The 22,715-nt window shown below is 34.4% G+C and overlaps 1 protein-coding gene across 1 annotated transcript; it reads right to left on the reverse strand.

Moving 5' to 3' along the window:
* Nucleotides 1-21,864: 21,864 nt before the first annotated feature.
* On the reverse strand, nt 21,865-22,487 carry LOC120091361 (calcium-binding protein KRP1-like). Its single transcript, XM_039049359.1, has one exon. The coding sequence runs from the start codon at nt 22,340-22,342 to the stop codon at nt 21,974-21,976; it is 369 nt and encodes a 122-aa protein (XP_038905287.1). The 5' UTR covers nt 22,343-22,487; the 3' UTR covers nt 21,865-21,973.
* Nucleotides 22,488-22,715: the final 228 nt, after the last annotated feature.

A 22,715-nucleotide genomic window follows, 5' to 3' on the forward strand; every position in this document is an offset into this window, starting at 1 on the left:
TACTAACCCCAAAGTTGATTTTCTTGAATCTATATCAGTTTCGAAGTCAGAATCAGTGTATCCAGTAAGGATCAAATCCTTAGCACCATACCTGAGCATATAATTTCTCGTTCTCTGAAGATACTTGAGAATGTTCTTAACGGCAGTCCAATGATCATATCCAAGATTGGACTGAAATCTGCTAACTATTCCAACTGCATAGCATATATCGGGATAGGTACACAACATGACATACATCAAGCTCCCTACTGCTAATGCATATAAATTTTGTTTCATATCCTCAACCTCTTGAGGTGTCTTAGGACTTTGTTCCTTAGATAGGTGAATTCCATGTCTATAAGGCAACCTTTCTTTCTTGGAATTTTGTATTTTATATCTAGACAACATCTTGTCTATATAAGATGCTTGAGATAGTGCTAATATTCTGTTTTTGCAATTTCAAACTATTTGGATCCCAAGAACATATTGTGCTTCTCCCAAATATTTTATTTGGAATTGCATAGCAAACCATCTTTTAACATCAGCTAGAAATTCTACTTCATTCCCAATGAGTAGAATATCGTCAAAATATAACACCAGAAAAGCGACAGATTTGTTAACAATTTTCTTGTAAACACAAGGTTCGTCAACGTTTTGTTCAAAGCCATAAGATTTGATTGCAGTGTCAAATCTCATATTCCATGATCTAGATGCTTGTTTCAGCCCATAAATGGGTTGATTAAGCTTGCAAATCTTTTGCTCTTGACCTTATTCAATAAACCCTTCGGTTCAGACATATAGATACTCTCTTCAAGATAGCCATTCAGAAAGGTTGTCTTGACATCCATTTGTCATATTTCATAATCATAAAATGTAGCTATGGACAAGAGTATCCTAATTGACTTTATCATGGCAATCGGAGAGAAGGTTTTTTCATAGTCTACCCCCTCTCTTTGGATAAACCTTTTTGCCACAAGTCTAGCTTTGTAGGTTTGTACCTTACCAGCTTAGTCTCGTTTTCTCTTGTAGATCCGCATCCGATGGGTTTTACCTCTTCAGGTTGATCTACAAGATCCCAGACAGAATTAAAATACATAGATTCCATTTCCAGGTCCATGGCTTTAAGCCATTAGTTTTTATCCACATCATTCATTGCTTGCATGAAAGTTAATGGATCCTCTAAGCTATCATCTGGTATGATGACTTTAGTTTCAGTTAAACCCATGTATTGGTCAGGTTGTTGCACAACCCTTCCACTACGACGAGGCATTTTCAACTCTTGAGAATGATGTGAAATACCAGCATCATCAACAACTCTTGTTGATGGACCTACTCTGTCAACAACTCTTGTTGATGTATTTTTCGTTTCTCTGGACATTTCTTCTAGTACTAGCTTACTGATGACGGGCAGAAATGCACGTCATTATAGGCCTTTTATTTAGAATTATGAGGCCTGTTAAGTAGAACATGCGGCGATTATACTAAGAATTCATAAGAAAACGAGTTTGTGTCGATCGACATTAAGAATCTCGGCTAACCCACTTTTATGCGTTATTATGCGTTCAATTGTTTATTTTTGTTGCAAACACAGAAATCGATCGCATGCACCGAAGCGAAGCTATTGCGAAGATGATCGCATGCGTCCATCGCATGGGTGTTGCGGCGACCAAGTGAATGCAGTCATCACAGGGAGATTGCGACTATAGAGTAATAACCATAATAGAGGGATGAACGCAAGTGTGGTGGAATGCGTCGACACTTCAGAAACCAAGCATGAACGCATACCTCGGGAGTGTCAAAAGATGATGTTGACATTTCACCTACCACACTGTTATCAGCAGAGATTCAGAAAAGGACAATCGCGCCACGAGTGTCAGATTCAAAGCAGGTCCATAAATGTTGTCGGTGATCAAGCTCTATAAATAGAAGCCTTAGAGCACAATTTCAAATCATAGGTTTTCTACCTTCGGGTGGATCCTTGTGATCCAGACCAAAGTGTGAGAAGATAGTCTTGAGAGTTCTTCATCCCCTCAACCATTTCGAGTGACGACCGGAGCCTTCGCCGGAGTTAGAGCTCGAGAAATTCTATTCCACTGCCCCTCCATGGCACCACCGGCAGCCTTGACACACATCTGATGAAAGCAAGACATTGCTTCCATCTGGCCATTCATTTCTTTCTATCTCTGTATTGTATTACATTATGCTTTAAGATATTAATACATTTTGTGATCAATGCATTTCTATATTTTCTTTCGATTCCATCTCCATCTTCATTTACTTAACATCCTTTTCTTTCATTGCATTGCTAAGTAAGACTGCTAAAGTATCGCATACTTAATCATTCGGCATAGACATATGAAGCATGTAGCAAACCACTAGGAGGTGTGCGTTGCGCGGGTATTGTGAGAAAATCCTATTTGTTTAGTGTGAAGTTCTAGCAATGCTTGTCTATAAGCTGACACAATGCTTGTCTATGAGTAGAGTCAGCAGCAACCAACTGCCCAGGAGGGTAAGTAGTTGATTGCATTAAGCAATGTAAGCAAGTGTTCGCTAGAGATAGGAATAATCTTAAGTCAACCATATTTTATGTGATTACCTTGTCTTATGAACGCATCATTCATCATTTAGGCATACTCGGGAGACTAGTCTAAAATCCAAATCGAGACTCGAGAGAGCAGGTTGGATTGCATAAGCAAGAATGGGGACTTAGGAATAAGCTCCGTTTGCTACTACACAACATATGCACCCTTTAAGTAGGATATGGTGGTATACGGTCATCTTGCTTATGTGTGAGAGCACGTGAGCGGGAATATAGACTTAGAAATAAGGCTTCTCGACATATCGCATATACATCGCATGCGTCTACGTCAAGTGTGTATAGCATGATTGCATGGCATACGTTGGCTAGGGTTACCCTTGCGGTCAAGCTTAGTATTGCGGTGAAGACATCATCACCATTTTATCTATTTTCCCATGCATTTTACTATGCATCAACAGTTGTCATGTCTTTTATCTTTCACAATCATACTTCCACTACTTAATCTGTTAGTTAGGAGTAGGAGTAGCGCATAGCCAGTAACCCTCAACATTCTTTTATTCTTCGCTAAAAACACAATACTTCATGACATTTAGTTACAAGTCCCTGAGTTCGACCTCGGATCACCCGAGAAACTTGCGATCTCATTATACTTGGCAAGAGCGTAAGAAAACTTGTGATAGGAATGCATGGTCATTGCATATGAGATTAGTGCATACTTTCCATTCCAACGCATGACCATCGAAGCATGAGAACAAATGCATAACTTAAGACATGCATCATAATTGCGTTCCCGAATTTTCGTCATCACTTATTGCGTGGTTGATGATTCTTCATGTGGTCTTCCTCCAGGAAGGTTACATTTGTCGATACAAATACCTTATCTTCTTGAGGATCGTAAAAAAAAACACCTTTTGTTTCTTTTGGGTAGCCTATAAATAGGCATACTTTTAAACAGTATTCCAACTTTTTAGGATTTTGCACCAACACATGTGTCGGGAAACCTCAAATTCTGAAGTGACGTAAATTTCCTTTACGTCATCTCCAGAGCTCGTAAGGTATTTTAGAAACACTTTTCGAGGGAACCATGTTCAAAATATATACTATAGTCTAAACTGTATAACCCCAAAAAGAACTTGATAACTGAGCATAACTCATCATGGAAAAAACTATGTCTAACAAGGTTTTGTTTCTCCTTTTTACCACACTGTTTTGCTGAGGTGTGCCAGGGGCTGTGGGTTGAGACTAGACTCCATGTTCTATCAAATAGTTTTGGAATTCCAAGTCCATATACTCACCACCTCGATCTAATCAAAGTGTTTTAAGCTTTTTACCTAATTGATTTTCAACCTCAGCCTTATATTCTTTGAACTTTTCAAAAGTTTTAGACTTTTGGTGCATTAGGTAAATATGCTCGTACCTTGAATAGTCATCCATGAAGTTGATAAAATATTCATACCCTCCTTTAGCTCTAACATTCAACGGACCACAAAGATCAGAATGTACGAGCTCTAAAGGTTCTTTGGCTCTAAGTCCGTTTCCAAAAAACAATCTTTTAGTCATTCTACCTTCAAGACGGGATTCACAAGGTGGTACTGAACTGTCTTCTAACTTATTTAGATGATCGTTCTTAACCAGTCTCTCAATCCTATTGAGATTTATGTGACCCAGTCTCAGGTGCCAAAGATAGGCATTTGGAGAAACTTTCCTTTTCTTATTATGAATTTCAGCTGTTTTAAACATCTCTATGTTTAAAACGACCTTTACCTCAGTCGATTTTAACAAATATTGTTATTTCTTGAATTGATGAACACTTCATCATTTTCGAAAGAAACTCTATAATTTTGTTCCAACAAACAAGAGACAGATATCAGATTCCTTTTCATAAGAGGAATGTAATAAGCATTTTTAAGATAAATGTATTTATCTCCTATAAATAAATTCATATCTCCCATTGCTTTAGCTTAAACAACCTCCCCGGTCTCTACCTTAAAGATTGTTTCGCCTTCTGTCAACTGTCTCCAGGAACTTGTTTCTTGTGAGAACGTATAGATATGATTAGCTGCACCTGAATCAATTATCCAGGTTTTATCGTTTTCCACAAAACATGCTTCGATAATAAGTAAATTATATTTATCTTGTTATTCGAATTTTGCACTCTCGTCTATATTATTCAAAATTTTAGATGAGTTGGGAGATAAAGGAAAATCCTCTGTTAAAACTCTTTTGGTGTCAAAAGCTAGTAATTTGTTTGTTGATTCGATTTTACCGTTAACTAATTTGGAAGTGAGTATTCTAGAAGAATTCGATATGCTGAAAAATTTAAACAAATTCTAATTAGCAAATTGAAACTAAATCCAAAATCAAGTTTTAGCAAAACAAGTAATAATGTACCCATAATCATTATTTATTTGCAACGATACTATAGTGAGTCAGAATACGTGCTACTGAGGGGCAGTTAGATACTCTTACACTAAAGCAAACAATTTCGACCAAACACTATCTTCAAAATAACTCTTATTCCTATAGTCGTTTAGTTACCGTTATCGATCTAAAATTACTAACACTTTAGTAATTCTATAAGTGTGACCCTCCATTTTTAGACGTCAAAGGTCGGCCCCAACTATGCTATCGAAATGGAGAGTCAAGGTTGGGAATGGACCTAAGAAATCTTATCTATTTCTGGAATTTGAGTTGTTACAAATCCTATGTTACAACCTTTCGAGGAGATAGCCATCGTTAAACGACTAGCAAGGGCCGCCCTAAAGCAAACCAGCAAGCGCAACATAAGAATCTCACGGTCTAAACTAATGGAAGAGACCGCAGGACATGTTGACACATATCCTTCACCCACTTACTATGAACTACTTCCCCCATTTACCTTGCTCTTGACCCATACAAACACTTTCCGAATGGAGCAGTCGAGGTATAATCGACACGAAGCATTGTAAGGATCTCACGGTGTGAATTTTGTAGGGACGTAAAAGTTGAAATCAAATGTATCATGTACTTGATTCTTATATTTGAACGACTTCCCCTTAGTCACTGGAATCCAGATTTATGCAAATACTTTCTAAATGAAGCAGACGAGCAAGGAGGAACACCTCTTACTTGAAGAAAAGTGGGAATAATCCATTCAAACTTCAAATTTCCAAATTTCCTAGTTTCCCAATTATAATTTTAATTAAAACCACGATTTAATTAATTCATAATTTAATTCAATCAAAATCCAATTTCTTAAATTGAATTAAAAATTGAAATTAATTTGAATTTATAATTAATTAAACACATTTAGTTAATTAATTTAATATCAAATATTAAATTAATCACACACCTAATTTTAAATATGAATCCTATTCATGTTATATTTAAATAACCATTTAAATATTATACACTCTCCAATTTTGGTTAATTTCAACAAATTAAACATTAATTATTTCAAATATAATTATGCAAACCCTAATTTGATTTTGAACTAATTCAAACTCAAAAACCCTAATTCCAATTTAAACATTTTCAAATTGAAATTCAATTTGAACATTTTCGAATTGAAATTCAATTTGAACATTTTCGAATTGAAATTCAATTTGAACGATTCAAATTGATATCATTCCAAATTCACTTAATTTAATAATTCAAGATGTTCATGTTTTACGAGCTAGTAGAGGAACCTTATGGACCTACAGATCATGAGCTCCAATGATAAAGATTAATTGGCTAAACTCTTTAGACCGAATTAATCAGTATTTGTTAACTATCGAGTCACACCACTGTAGCTCGATAGTTGCACTCTGCTAACTATAGATATATTTTTTTCCACACGATATAACCATAACAGGTTGTTCGGAATACCGACTGGGTCAATGTGTTGTTTTACCCTCGATGTTATGTCTTGTTTCTTATGTTCTAATTGATCCACTAATGAACAATATATTTATGATCCAGTCACTAAGCCGGATTCTTCTCGAGTCAGTGAGAGGGTGGGGGCCCTTGCCCAAGGCCTGGATTTAGTACTTAAGAGAACAACCTTTCTCCTATCCTTAAATCAGGTAGGCGTGAATTCCGTCTTGTACCCTATGTCCCCAGCTATCTACCCGATCTTACCCCTGAAATAGGAGGCTTATTGAGCTGGCACTGTTGAGTCAACCCTCACCTATGCAAATCCAAGGATAATCCTGAATAAATAGGAGTTTATAGTTAGCTTAGAATTAAGATCGAGTTACCTAGGTCATCTAAGCAAAATAGTGAGTCTTAAATAGTAAACAGTGTTATAAAGTAAGAGTGGTTTATTTTTGGGTCACATCTTATGCAAACTCATTGCATAGGACACCCCCACTCCTCATGTCAATACATGAAAAAAAATTGGATCACTTTGTTTGTATTATCCAGATAACAACTTGTAACAGCTACAGAGCAGGTCGCATCCAATAGTGTTACCAGAATAAGGAACCCAACCTTAATCATGTACTATAGACCGTTTTGGCTATTTACTCGAACTTGATCCATCTTTATGTCTCTACATAAAGTTCAAGTATTCATGTAATAGCCATGGATCTTAGTTTATTGGATTTAGACTTTATGAATGCAATTAATAGATTCAATACCTTTATTAAAGAAATGTTGAATAACATCTTTTATTGATAATAGAATATGTTTAATTTTAAAACCTGCGAGTTTTAGGATATAAAACCCAACAATACTCCCACTTGGACTAAAAATCCAATGGATTAATATATACAAATATATACAATGTTGAGTTACACCGAGGGAACAAAAAGTATAAAGACAATAAACTAATGCAGTAAATACCCATACTATATTAATTAGCAAGATTTCATTTCTGAATTCCAAATTGTAACATGGGGGGAGGGTGTTGTTGTTTTAAAGAAACTAAGTAAAATCAAAATAAATGCAACTGTAACAAGAATTGTAACACAGTCCTTTTTCTTTTAAGCAAAGATTCGATAGAGAAAGATTCTTGGGAAATCTTTATTAGCTAGGTTAATTATATTATTGATCTTGAATAAATACATGAAAATTCAACATCCCATAATCCAATAGGGTAAAAACCCTAGAGACCCAATTAGCTAATTAACATGTACTATACCAATTAGCCCTAATCTAAATCAAAAACACTTCAATTAAGCAAATTCATGTTCTTTTCTTAGATTGCTTTAAAAACTAGGATTCTCATGATTATGGCATTCAAGAAATACATTAGAGTAAATTTCAAGAATGATTGTTTGAATGATCCAAATTAGGAAGTTCAAGAATTAATTTCGGAAAGAATATCCTAATTAAAACAAGAAATCATAATTTTTGCAACATATCTTACTATTATGCAACAATGTCAAGCAAGACTTGCATACAAGAAATTAATAGAATCAATGCGTCCTACTTTCTATTAATTTCTATTCAAATTCAACACAAGACCATTCAAGAATGCAGAAAATTCAAGAAAATTGCACAAAAAATCTCAAGAATTTAAACCTAGACTAAAGATTTCCCAAGAAATTTACTTACCTAGCCAGAAAATTTGGAGAGTCTGAAAGAAAATCCATTTGAATATATTGATGAAATACGTGAAAAATTTAAAAAAAAAAAAAAAAAAAAAAAACTTGTGAATTTTATAAGAAATCTCTCAAGACAAAAGCAATTTCGTAGATTTTCTCTCAAAATTAGATCTGAAAATTTTCTTTATAGAAAAAAAAACAAAATCTTCTTCCTCTCTAAATGTAGAAAATTGATGCTTTTAACTGATGAGGGTCATAGCGTTGCGACCCTAGGCTAATGCTGACTCCAACGCTGAGTTGCGCAAGGTGCGCACGCGTTTTATTTTTTTTTCATCAACTTTTGGAGCGTTGTGACGCTGCCTGTTTTGCAGCATTTTGATGCATTATGTCTTATAGTGTTGAGCTAGCATATGACTATGTTATAATGAGAGCGTTGCAATGCTCTGAGTGGTGCTGAAGCATATTGAATTGGTTCAATTGAGGGGTAGAATGGTAATTTGCGAACTCCTTTTCTTCTTAGTTTATTCTTTTGCCTAATTTGACTCCAAAAGTGTCAGGATTGGACTTTACCTACAAAATAGACATTTTAAGCAAACGATTAAGATAAAATTGAGGGAATTAACACTACAAACATAACTCTTTTCAAGATTTAAATGATCAGGATCAGATCATTTGTAGCAATTTACAACAATTGTAACATCTATGAAGCAGGCTGTATTCATAGTGTCACTATGATAAGGTACTCAGCCTTATCCATCTACTACAAACTGTTTAGGTTCACTTAAACGTGGTCCACCTGTATGTTTCTACATACATGTTTAAGTTTCATAAAATAATATTGGATCTTAGTTTAATGGATTGATTTAATGCAGTCTAAACATTAATAAAATACCTCTTATTTTATTAGATATATAGTTTGTCTTTACAAACTACAAGATACACTCTATTTTCATTAACTCTACCAATCTTGTAAATCCATTTTCAACCTAAGGGTTTAACTCCATCAGATTGATGTTCAAATTCCCAGACAGAATTGAGGTGCATAGACTCCATTTCTTGATACATGGCTTTGATCCATTCATCTCTTTCAACATCAACCATGTCTTTCTTGTAAGACGATGGATCCTTAACCTTATCATCTAATATGATGGTTTGAGTTTCTATTAAACCCAAATAGCAAGTAGGTTGGATTATTATCCTCCCACTAAGTCGAGACTCTCTCAACAATTGAGAATGATGTTTTTGACGAGATGAAGCAACATCAACAACTCTTATTAAAGTTCTCGCTTCTTCAACAACTCTTGTTGAAGTTTCAGTAGTTTCTTTGAAAATTTCATTTAATACGATTTGGCTCTTTGGCTTATATTCTCTAATGTGGTTTTCTTCTAAAAAGTAGCATTTGTCGATATAAATACTTTTTTTTTTGGATCAAAGAACATACCACCTCTCGTTTCTTTAAAATAACTTATAAATAGGTATAATCTTAAATGTGGTTCTAATTTCTTTTACAATATCTCCATAATTCAAAAGGTGTTCTAGCAACACTCTTTGATGGAACCTGGTTTAACAGGCAAGTTGTACTCTCCACTGCATACCTCCAGAACGAAATAGGTAGAGAAGCATAGCTCATCATAGAGCGAACTATGTCCAATAGGGTTCTATTTCTCCTTTCTGATACACCATTTTCTTAAGTTGTACCAGGTGCTAAGAGTTGAGATGTCATTCCATGTTCTATTATATACTTCTAAAATTCAATATCCATGTGCTCTCCACCTCGATTTGATCGAAGTATTTTAATCTTTTTACCTAACAAATTTTCAACTTCAATCTTATACTCCTTAAACTTTTTAAGTGTGTCAGACTTATGTTGTGTTAGATAAACATACCCATATCTTGAATAGACGTCTGTAAAAGTGATGAAATATTCAAACCCTCCTCTAGCTTATACACTCATTGGACCACAAAGGTCTAAATGTATAAGCTCCAAGGGTTCTTTAGCTCTATAACCTTTTCTAGTAAAAGATCGTTTTATCATCTTTCCTTCTAGACAAGATTCATATATAGGTAAAGAATTTTCTTCTAACTCATTTAGAAGTTCATTCTTAACCAATCTCTCAATCCTATTGTGATTAATCTGTAGTCTTAGATGCCAAAGATGAGCATTATCTTTAGGAGAAAATTTTCTTTTCTTAGTTTTAGTGATTGCAATGTTGAACATTTCAATATTGTGGAACATTTTAGATATTAACGGCCTTAGTACATATAAGTTGCTTTCATTTGTTGCAAACAAAAATCAATACCATTTTTTGAGATAAACACTTTATCCTGAATAAAAGATGCATTAAAATAGTGTCCTAGCAAATATGAAACTGAAATCAAGTACCTTTTAAAATTAGGAACATAGTAAACATTCTCTAACAACATATACTTTGATTAAAAAAACAACTTCATACTCCCAACTACAACTACCAAGACAACCTCTTTTGTGCCAACCTGTAGAGTCATCTCTCCCACTGCCAGTTGTTTCCAGGGACTAGTTTCTTGTAAAGAAGTACAAACGTGATTAATGGCTCCTGAATCAAGTATCCAGGTATTGTTATCATTTTCCACCAAACACGTTTCCAAAACCAGTAAATCATATTTATCTTCTTTTTCCTTCTTTTTCTCGACCGAATATTTTGGACAATTTCTTTTCCAATGCTCATCTTGGTTACAATGAAAATAGGTTCCTTTTGTAACTTTGACATTCTTGCCCTTTTGGGCAGTAGCAGTAGTGGTGGCTTTATTCCCCTTTCCACCTTTTTTTTTTTTCACTTCTTCACATCAGATGAAGAGGAGGGCAGAGATTTAGGACTTCCCATTATTTCTTTTGGATTTCATTAAAGACTAAAATATATGTAGCTTGTTAAGGAGGGTGGTGAGGTTGTAGTCAACTTTGTTCATAACACAATTGCTACGAAATTACAGAAAGTTGTCCGACAGTAATTGCATGATAAAGCTCACCTGACTAGGCTCATTTATGAGACTTCCATTCATCTCAAGATGTTGAAATGGTTCATCATGTTAAGGACATGTTCCGTAACAAACGATTTTTCATCCATCCACGCACTAAAGAAGAACTTAAGAGCATCATGCATGTCTTGTGAGGAAGCTTTTCCAAACTCATGTCATGCAATGAGTTTTTTGCCAGGATTTTAGATAAGTCTGCAAATATAGACCTTTGCCTTATTATTGGCCTTGGTCCATCTCTCATAAGCATCACGAACACTTTGTGATGCATTGTGCTCAGGGACTAGAGGACATTCCTCCTGTGAGAACGAATTTAAGGTCATCCATTACTAAAACCATACATCATTTTTTTTTTCAGGATAAGGATATATTTATACGGAGAAGGGTTAACACCTTTTCCAAGTATTTTCCTTTATACCCTTAGTACTAATTAATTAAATAACCCTTATTTAATTAATTGGCACATTAATTAAATGACCATATATTAAATCCTATTTAATATATACATTTAATTAATTATCATAAATATCATATATTTACACTAACCTCCAATCTCCATAATTTCTTGATCAATTAATTAACTATTGATTAATCAATTAAATGACTATATTAAATCATATTTAATATGGTGTTATACTATAAATATCACATATTTACATGTATACATCTCTTTATGAATCCAATTCATACAAATCTTATTCAAAAATATCTCTCTTACATAATTTGGATTATAGATTATATCTATAATTAACCATTATATATTAATCTCATTAATATAAAATTACCTCATTTGATTTGAACAATTTAAATCATTCCTCATTACTATCCTTTACTAAGCTAACATGGGGAGCTTATGGATCTACAAATTAGAAGCTCAATTGATATGAGATTAATAGATTAAACTCCTTTAATCCAACTCATCGATATTCATTAACTATCGATCACTCCACTAAAGATCGATAGCTACACTCTTCACACTGTAGACATATTTTTGTGTCTACAGATATAACCAATAAACAGAGTGATGATGTAAACCCTTGAAGTTTTACTTAAGTGAATTAGGTTAGAATTTAGTTAATAAGGAAGCTTGAAGAAGAATAAAAGATGAGGAAAATGCCTTAAGTGTTGAAAACTAGATTTTAAGGGCTAAAACATAAGTTGTGGTTAAGTTGGGTTAAGAGGACAAAAATTTGACGAAGTATAGGAACCATGCGTTAATGACATGCATTGGTGAGGATACTTGGTGAGCAATGACCTTGTCTTTTGAGGTTAGGCGAGTTCATTTTATAGTTAATTGTGTGATCGTGTGGTGATGCTAGGCATTGAAGTTGTGCAAGCCAAGGTGATTGAGTTAACACATGAGAACACCATGCGTTAATAAGGGTAGGGCAGCAGCCAAAGGCTTGTAGTGGTTAGTGAAGATTGCAGTCAAAGGTGTGCTATGCGATGACAAGCATAGGCGATGCTAGGTAATGCAGGACTTGAGGCGTTGGCATGGGCGCTATCTAGATTGTTTTGCGATGGCCAAGAGCTTGCCATGCGTTAATGGAAAGACATGCGATGGCTAAGCCATCTTGAGGTTGGGGAAGCCTCATGGACGCATGCGACAAGGATGGCATAGGCAAGGAGACTTGACATTGGATTTTGTTGGCATGCAATGAAGAAACCATGTGACAACCTAAGTGTGGATGATGAACGCATGAGGAAATGTGTTGGTCGAAGAGGGTATGCACCAAGGAGAGCTATGTGTGGGAAGAAGGGTTCAGCTAAGGGGGAGCATGCAATGGTCTTAATGTTAGTATGGGCGCAAGAAAGAGTCAGGCATTAGACAAGGCCATGCGATCAAGAGGGATATGTGACCATAAGATGGGTTATGCGTTGACAAGGAGTGGCTTGTAAAGCAAGGTTAGATTAATAGCTAATCCAAACAAGTGGCTAACTAAGGGTGATTTGGGCTTGAATAAAGGTACGGTGGACGCACAAGGAGACATGCAAAGTGTAGGATTTGCGTTGGCCTAAGGAGATGAGGACACTTCAAGGTAGAGGTGTCAAGGGGAGGCATTGGCAATGCAAGGAGAAGGCACCTAAACATGCAAATTACTCGTGCAAATTAAGTGAAATGATTTGAATTATATGTATATGCTATTGTACATACGTGTTATCTGGATTTTATTTATTGATTTGATTTTTGGTATTTATGCATAACATGAATTGCATTAGAAACTGGGATTGTACCTTGGAAAATTGTTGTCGTGTCTTTAGCACGTCTAACTAGATATTGTTGACATGTGCACATTCGGCAAGATATAAGAGTATTGGGATTGTTTCCACAACATGCACAGCAGGAAGTTCACAGGAACCCCTAGGGAATGTATGATCATGCCAGGGCTAGCTAGTTATCAGGTTGGGAAGGTTACATTGTTATGTGTGATGTTTGTTTGACAGTGAAATTGGTTTCCCAAAAATAAATTTCTTTCTTTTAAAAATATACCACTCACTATGCTTTATAGCTCACATTTTCCAATGTTTTATATTCTTTTCCCCCCAGGTAGCAGAAGCAAGACGTTCTAGGAAAAGCCACCCAAGATCTGGAACTGCTACTCTCTCACAGAGCGAGACTCGGACTAGGTTATCTTTGAAAGTCATTAGGATTGTTAAAGCTAATATTGTATAATAGTATGAATCTTTGTAACTATTCATAAGAATTAGTTAAGTTTCATACATATTAGCTATCTATGAGTTGGTGAAAGTTGACAAGGGTGGTATCAGCTGTCTTCATATCTTCATCTAGGTCTGGGAGACAAGGCTCGGGAGGGGGTGTGACAGATGGCCCTTCACAAATGCTCATAACAACAACTGGGTCAAAATATCGTTTTATACTTGTAGTTACATCTAACTTCTTAAGTACCACTTTAATGAACAAACAGTTTATAGTCCAACCATAAACTAACACCTTTTGGGCCAGTGAGAGGTTGAGGCTTCATTGTTCAAGATCCGAAACTAACTATTAAGGGAGCAATTTATCTACTTTCCCAATGAATGGGAAGAAGTGAATCCCATCTTGTGTAGTTTTGTTCCCAACTCCCTAATTAGACAAATCCCTAAAATGATAGGCTTATTGAGTCGGCTATCATGGCCACTCTCACCCATATAGATCAAAAGACTGCCAACATAAACAGGAGTTCACAACTCACTTAGGATTAAGGTTAAGTCGCCTATGGTCATCCTAGTGAAATGTCAGTTTCTTCAAGTAATGGTGTTATAAAGAAAAACTAATTATTTCGTGGTCCAGTCTATATATAAACTTTTGTACATAGGATACCCCCACCCACATGTCTTTACATGAGCAATATGGTTCATATTATTTGTAACACTTACATCTCATGTAACAATTATAAAGTGGGTTGTATCCACAGTGTTACTAAGATAAAATACCCAATCTTCATCCATTTACTGCAGACTTTTTAGGTTATTACTTGAACATGAACCACATGTATGTCAACCACATACTATTCAAATGACATCATACAACCTTGGATTATAATTTATTTGATTAAATTAATGTTGTCTAAATGTCAAACAAAATATCTCTAATTTTATTAGATAAAAAATTTGTGTTAACAAAACTACAAACTATGAGATACACTAGATTTAGGACATCAAACTCATTAGGGCTTCACCATTCTTCATTTATTCTTTGTTAAGATAGATATTCATGTTTGGCTTGCCAATGTTTATGTGTAGATTGATAGACTATTTAGAATGGCCCGTTTACAACATTGCATGATTGGTTTAATTCAAGAACAAAAATCGATTAGTAACTTAAACCATCCAAGTCTAATCGCCTTAGTGATTTCCCTTAGACTTAATGTGGGTGTGAGATTTTTATGGACACCATCAAACCACAATAATCCAACATCTAGTTTAATTAAGAATTTAACTAATGAATTTGGGTACTTGTGATATGATTATCACAAGTCTGTTAAGCATATGAATTAACCAGTAGTTATCCTTAGTGTTCTATGATCAGTCAATCAAATGGGTGCATCCGACTTCCTATGCTAGGTTTTTTCTCATTAACTAATATCACTTGCAATTTTTTCATCTTTACATTCTTACAATTTACTTTCCAAGAAAAATTCATCCATTGCAATCACAATAACCCTCCTCTGATTACCTCTAGGAATTTGAATCATAATTAAAGGGAAACACAATCATTTCTTGTGGATTAACCCAACCTGCTACTACTATTGTTTTAGCTAGTGTATGGAGTTTATAAATTTCATTTGGTGGGTCGAGAAAGGATTCAATACCTTTGTAAACCTGTCAAATTTTTTTGCACGAATAACAACATTAAACTAAAAGGCCATAAAAAATGACCACCTAGGAAAAACAAGTCATATGAAAATAATGAAGAACCATAATAATGAACTACCTAGGATGTCTATGCTCATAAGAAATCACAAAGCTACTAACCAATAGTAATGGAATTTTGCTCAAAGTTTCCTCTTGTAATATATGTGTATATNTGTATGTATGTATGTATGTATGTATGTATGTATGTATGTATGTATGTATGTATGTATGTATGTATGTATGTATGTATGTATGTATGTATGTATGTATGCATGCATGCATGTATGTACATGCAAACGGCCTTCAAGTGGTAGCAATAGTAAATTTGTTTAATAAGCAAAAAGAGTGACATACAAAATTAGAAGACATACACACTTGTGTGTTATTTGTTGCACACACTCTGGTTCTTAAGTCAGAGAGCAAATAACTACATCAAGTTAAGAGTTTGTGAATGGAGAATTTACATTTCCTAGAGCTATAATAATATATTTATAAGAATGGTTGACCTAGATTGTCCTGGTAGGATTTCAGATTTACTTTAGGATAATTATTTATCTAACAAGGGGGGAGGCGTGCCTTGTTTTGCATTTGCCCAAGGTCAGTCAAGGCGAGCAACTTTCTCTAGGCCCATTTTGAACCTAGGATGATGCTTTGGGCCATGGCATGCACAAGACATACCTCATTAGATATTTTGTTAAATTTAGCCTTAGCTTTAGTAAGGCCAAGCACGTTAATTTGGGTCTTGACCCGAGCTAACCCTCTTTCTTAGGCCCAAAATAGGCCTAGAGTGCTATTTTTCCCAAAATTTTTTGTATTTTTTTTACATTGTTGCTTATGTCCCTATTTTATATCAATTATGTCTTTTGGTCCAAAATCACCCATAACATTAGCTCCCACTATCAAGTTGAAGTTTGTGGTTCAACTTTTCACCATTATGGACTAAGCTTTTTGAGAACTCAATTTATGAGTACCATCTCCCCTTCATATTGTGTCTTCATATGTGCTTGGTTTCAAGTATCAATCTATAAGCTACCTGTCGCAAGATCTATCTTTAGGATTGTTGGGCCTGTCGAACCAAATACTTTTGAGGTCCAACTGATTTTCCAAAGTTGTGCACTAGATTTTACCTCACCCACCTTATTGATGAACATACACTACAAGAAAAACCACCTTTCTTGACGTTTGAAATTTTAAATACTTGACGCTTTTATGAAAATGTCAAGAAATAGGTGATTTTAAAGAAAAAACGTTGAGAATTTATTTTGAAAAGCAGGGGTTGTGCATTTTTCCTAGAAAATATAGTACTTGATGTTTTAAAAATGTCAAGTTCAATTAATGGATTCTTGACTTTTTAAAAACGTCAAGAATTGTAGAATATATAGGGTAGCATTGCAACGCTAAAAAGTAGCATTGCAACGCTACGTATTTTGATGAAAAAAATGAAAAACATGCGCGCCCACACAAGCAGCATTGCAACCCTTTTCAATAGTGTTGCAACGCTACGGGTTTTGATGGAAAAATTGCACGCTGTTCAACAACGTTGCAATGCTATCAGACAGATTTAAAAGAAATTCAGCAGATTTAGTCGATTTTATTCCAAACACACTCGAAATCTTCTTGGTTTTTCACTTCCCTTCAATGCATCTTTGTTATTCCATCAATCTTGAAGAGATTCTTCATTGAGGTGAGTAGATTTGAAGCATGAACTTTTAAAGTTGGAGCTTAATCTTGATTTTCTTGTTTAGATTAGGTTTAAGTCTTGATTTTCTTGGTTTGATTAGGCTTAATCTTGATTTTCTTGTTTATATTAGGCTTAATCTTGTTTAAATTAGTTTTAATTCTTGATTTTCTTAGTTTTAGGCATGAAGTTTCAAAGTTAGAGCTTGATTTTCTTGGTTTGAGGCATAAACTTTCAAAGTTAAGGCTTGATTTTTTTGTTTGAAGCTTGAACTTTCAAAGTTAGGGTTTAGTCTCTCATGTATATTCTTGAATCTCATAATAAACTCTTGTTTCGTATTGTTCTTGAATGATATTGAATTTTAGAGTACTTGGCAAAGTTGGGATAGCACTTTGCCAAAGTTAGGACTTTAATTTTAGAGAACTTTCTAGAACTTGCCACTTTTCTTTAATTAAATGTTTGTCAAAGTTAGATACGTCAATGTGTCTAATTTGTTAGGGCTTTATGAACTAAATAATACTTTGCCAAACTTGGGTTCAATTTTTAGTTATTGGAATTAATATATGTTTAGCACATTAAAGCACATGCCCATCTTGGGTTCAATTTTTTGAGGTCCGATTACACCTTGGGTTCAATTTTTTTAGATGTGTTTGTCTGGATTCTCTGATTTGCCTTAAGGTTCTCTGATTTGTCTTACTTTCTCGAGGTTGGAATGTTGTAGAGCTAGAAATGACAAGTTCTATGTATTGGGAACTTGTTTGTTTTCCACAACTTTTTTTTTTTAAGTTGATCATTGTTTATCATCTTTTCTTACTAGATTTACAATCATGGATAAATCATGGATGCACGAGAGTAGATTATTCAAAGATTACAAATTGGGTGTGGAAATCTTCATAAAATATGGATTTTCTAATACATATAGCTCCTATGTTCGTTGTCCTTGTTTGAAATGTGGGAATTGTGAAAAGCATAGTAGCAAGAATATTAGAGATCATTTATATGTCAATGGATTGATGAAAGTTATAAAATTTGGTTTTGGCATGGGGAAAAATTTCCTAACTCATCATTTTGTGGAGAATCTTTTAAGTTTGACACCCAATATGTATGAAGAGACTGATGTTGGAAGCTTAAAAGAAATAGTTGAAGTTGCTCACGACGAATATTCAAGAGATCCGAATGGATTTGAGAAGTTGCTTAATGATGCTGAAAAACCATTATACGAAGGGTACAAAAAATACACTAAATTGTCTACATTTGTCAAATTGTATAATTTAAAAGTTAGATATGGATTGAATGATACTAGTTTTTCAGAACTACTCAAAACCTTAAAGGAAATTTTGCCCACTAGTAATGAGCTCCCAAATTCAGTGTATGAAGCAAAGAAAACTTTAGGTGCACTAGGAATGGAATATGAGAAGATTCATGAATGCCTTAATGGCGTAAGTAATGTTATTACTTTTGTAGACTTCAGTTCTAATGTTTTTTTCCAATTTTGGTCGTCTATATTTATGTTATAAATCTTTTGTAGGTACTTGCACTCATCCTTTATTGATTCAAAGGAAAGTTCACAATACACTTTTATAGATTCATCTCTTATTTCCTCTAGACATAACTCTCAGGAAGTTCAAATTCGAAACCTGTATTGTAGACTGATAGTCTCAGAAGCAAACCAATTAGTTCTTACTCCTTTTAATCCTGGGTGAGTTAAAACACGTTTTGTTTTTATCAATTTTTATTAGCAATAAAAATACTAATTATATTTTATTAACTAGTGGTCATTGGGCACTACTTGCTATAAATGCATACAATGATACTATGTACTACCTAGACTCAATAAGGACAACATCACGGGTAGATATACGATATATAACTGACACGTAAGTTAATCTTTTTCATTTGTAGTGTTTGTTTTAAAGTGTACTTTATTTTAGAATAATTTGTGGTTATTTCTTGACAAATAGGGCAATTGCAATGTTTCAATCTCAAAAGAATATTAAAAAAAAAGCCGGAAGCAAACCTTATGGAGAATAGTAAAGGCAAGTATAAATTAACAATGACTAATTCATCATATTAAGTAGATATCTAGTGCGCAAGGATTAATTCATTCTTATTTACTGGTTTTTTTCCTCTATAGTGTCCTCTACAAGTTGGGAGCACCGAATGTGGATAATACATCATGAGGTATATGAGGGATATTGTGACCAAAAGAAGCATTGTCATCTCAGATTTGGAATGTTATCGTTATTTCGACATTTTAAATAGCATAAGGAAAAATAGAATCCATTATAATATTTGGCTTTTATGTTTATAGATTGATACAAGGAAACTGTACTCATAAATCGAGTTAGATGAGGTGTGGATAGAGTTGGTTGAATTTTTAGGTTGCTACATGTGATCTAGTTGGTCATTTTGGATGTGTTTGCTCTGGCTAATCAATTTCTGGATTTACTTCATATCCATATAGGTGTAAATATCTTTTGGTATTGTTCAAATATGGACCGGGGGGAGGGTTGATAATTTTGGATTGGTAAATGTGTGGGTAGATAGATGTTTTGTTGATAAAAATTTTGAAAATGTATTTTTTGAAACTGTTCATATTGAGTTGACTCTTAGAATTATGTTCCTTAGGTTGTATATATTTACAATGTTAAAGAAGTTAAGTTTTTATAAAGAGATATTGGTGATTTTTTGTTGATATATAAGTTTGTCAATGCGTATATATTGTTTATTTGTTTGATGAATGTTTGTCATATATATACCAAATGTGGTTGTTGGATCAACATACAGGAGCAATTATAGGTAAAAACGTCAACATTGTAGATTTTTCTAAAACAAAAAAATAAAATCACAAGCAAATTTCTTGACTTTTTTAAACGTCAAGTTCACAAAATTTTTTGACCTTTTTTCCTTGTCAAGAATGCTCATATTCTTGACATTTCAAAAATGTCAAGTTTCTGTGTTTCTTAACGTTTTTTAAATGTCAAGTTCACAAATTTTTTTTACCTTTTTTCCTTGTCAAGAATGTCCATATTCTTAACATTTCAAACATGTCAAATGTCACTTTTCTTGACGTTTTTAAAACGTCAAGCAAATCGACATTCTTGACACTGGCTTCCTCGACGTTTTTAAAAAGGTCAAGAAAAGTCATTCTTGACATTTAAAAAACGTCAAGAAACATTGTTTTTGTAGTAGTGACCCCCTAGCTAGACTGACTAAATGGAAAAAAAAAATCAAAAACTAAATATTTTATTAGACGAGTCGGGTCTTTAGTTTTCAAACTTTTGTTTGGCTTTTAAAAGTATTGGTAGATGGTGAATAATAAAATGAAGAAACGTATAAGTGGAACATTGTTTTTTATAAGCTTAATTCTTAAAAGTCAAAAAGCCAAAAACCAAAAATCAAAATGATTATCAAAGCATACCTAAATCTTCAATCTAAACTACTAACTTGAGTTCTGCCAAAAATGATTTTTTTTTTCTTCTCCTCTTCCTCCTCATTATTTGGTGCTTTTCTTCTCCTGCACAACCAACTTCGCAAGACCACACTCCAACTCCGATGAGTCCATACAAGTAGCTTCATTCTTCTTCTCTCCCTTATCCTACGACTAGGGACTTTCGTCTTTACTAAAAGCGTTCTATTCAGTCTCAATCTCTCTGACTTTAGGGAGGCCCTCCTATCAAGAACCTATGGTTTTATTTCATTTGATCATTCTAGCGTTCACGGCTAGTCTAAAAGAAAGTCAATATACAGACACATTTTCTTTACAACGGAGCAGCTAAACGTAAACAAGATCTATTTCTTAGGTCGGTGTCAACCCACGGCGTATATAAAGAAGACCCACGATTCGACCTCTAACTTTAGAATGGATATTTCCGGGTGTTCAAAGTCAGTACCGTTCACCTTATTTTGTGTTGCAAAGCGAGATCGAGACCGAGCATTAGAGAGCGATACCATGAGAGAAAGGGTAAGAGAAGAGCAATCTACGAGAGAGAAAATTGTGCAAGAGAGCGAGCGAGAAACCCCATTATGCGTGTGCGAGGTTCATTTTAGTAATTTCACTCGAATTCCTCATTTTTAAGAAGCAAGATAAATTTCATTTTTTCTCCACAATTTAGGAACCATCATAGTTCAGATCCCTCTTACCATATATTATTATACTTTAAAGGGAGAAAAACTCCATCCTTATAAAAGAAACAAGAAAGCAAATATTGAAAAGATTTTGGCAAAAGAAATATATTTTAGTACAGTAAAGAGTAGGGAATTTGAACCTCGTATTTCTTAATCACACATCCACACGTCAGATAATGCTCACTTTTGCATTTCGGTAAAAAAAAAAAAAAAATCTATATTTTTGGAGAGGATTAGAAAATTTATGTTCAAACTGTAGAACTGCCTCTAATTAAAGTTGGAGTGCTAAACTTATGCTGTATATTTTTAGTACAATTGAAGATAGAAAGATTGAAAGTTTGCGCATGTGCTATCATTTATTCCTTATGTTTTGTGGTTTAAAAAATAACAAACTTATCATATATCTCCTAATGTGACCAATTATTTATAAATATTATGGTAATAAACTATGTCAAAGTTTTGACTTCTCTTTCATCCTTAGTGATTGGGTCATATGGAACAAAATGATCTGCATCAACAGGAAGGTAAGATTAAGTGTTGAACTTGAAAGTGCATGAATTAGTTTCAAAATTTTGTAGAGTAATTAAGTTAAACAAAAATTAAAACTAGATGAAGTTAACAACTTAACCAAAAACATATAGAGAGAGAGAGAGAGAAACAGAGAGTCAAAATTGTTTGTGATTTTTTCCAGTATATTTCACTAATTTCATCTCAAAAAATTTAGAACAATACACACAAGCAAATCAGTAATCCAATTCATTGAAGAAAAAAAAATCAAGAAAAATCCCTAAATTCTCGACGGAGACATTCATGGAAGCAATAGCGGGAAGCTTCCATCAACTGAGGACTTAATCTAAACATAAGAACACAAAATTCCATCTTATTAAGAGCGCCATCGCCATCGAAATCCCCTTCTCTCAACATTCCTCTAAGCTCCTCATCCGTCAGATCCCCAAGCCCTAGCACGGCCGCATTCCTCTTCAAGCTCTCGAAATTTATCACTCCCTTCTCTCTATCCATCAGCAGATTGAAGCCATTACAGAGCTCTCCGATCAGCCCCTCGCCGCCGAGGTTGTAGGCCATCGCCGGCAGCCAATCTTCGAATCGAGATTCCGATTGGGGGATTTGGTTCTTGGAGGCCATGGAAGAGTACAGAAATTGAGAAGTAAATTTGGATTTGGATTGTGAATGAAAAAGAATGGGAAGGGATATATAGAGAAAAAGGGGAAGAAAATGAAGAAGATTGCTGGGGTTTTCCGAGAAGGAGAGAATTGAACATAAAAGACAAACTCAGGTACAGATGAGATGATGAAGCTTTGTAGGCCAAGGGGTATCTTCTCAGAAGGTCCTAAGGGTATAACCGTCATTTACTTATTTCATGGCTGCTTGTTTCCGATTTCTTCAACAAGTCCACGTTATTATTTCTTCTATTTTATTTAACAATTGCTTTATTTCTTTCATGTTTTTATTTATTTCAATTTTCCACATTATTAAATTTTCCGGATTTATGTTTCAG

This window comes from Benincasa hispida, chromosome 11 (assembly GCF_009727055.1).
Source record: "Benincasa hispida cultivar B227 chromosome 11, ASM972705v1, whole genome shotgun sequence".
In the NCBI taxonomy this organism is placed as follows: domain Eukaryota; kingdom Viridiplantae; phylum Streptophyta; class Magnoliopsida; order Cucurbitales; family Cucurbitaceae; genus Benincasa; species Benincasa hispida.

Excerpts from the sequence above, each read along its gene's own strand:
- LOC120091361 (XM_039049359.1), bottom strand. The coding sequence starts at position 22,342 with ATGGCCTCCAAGAACCAAATCCCCCAATCGGAATCTCGATTCGAAGAT.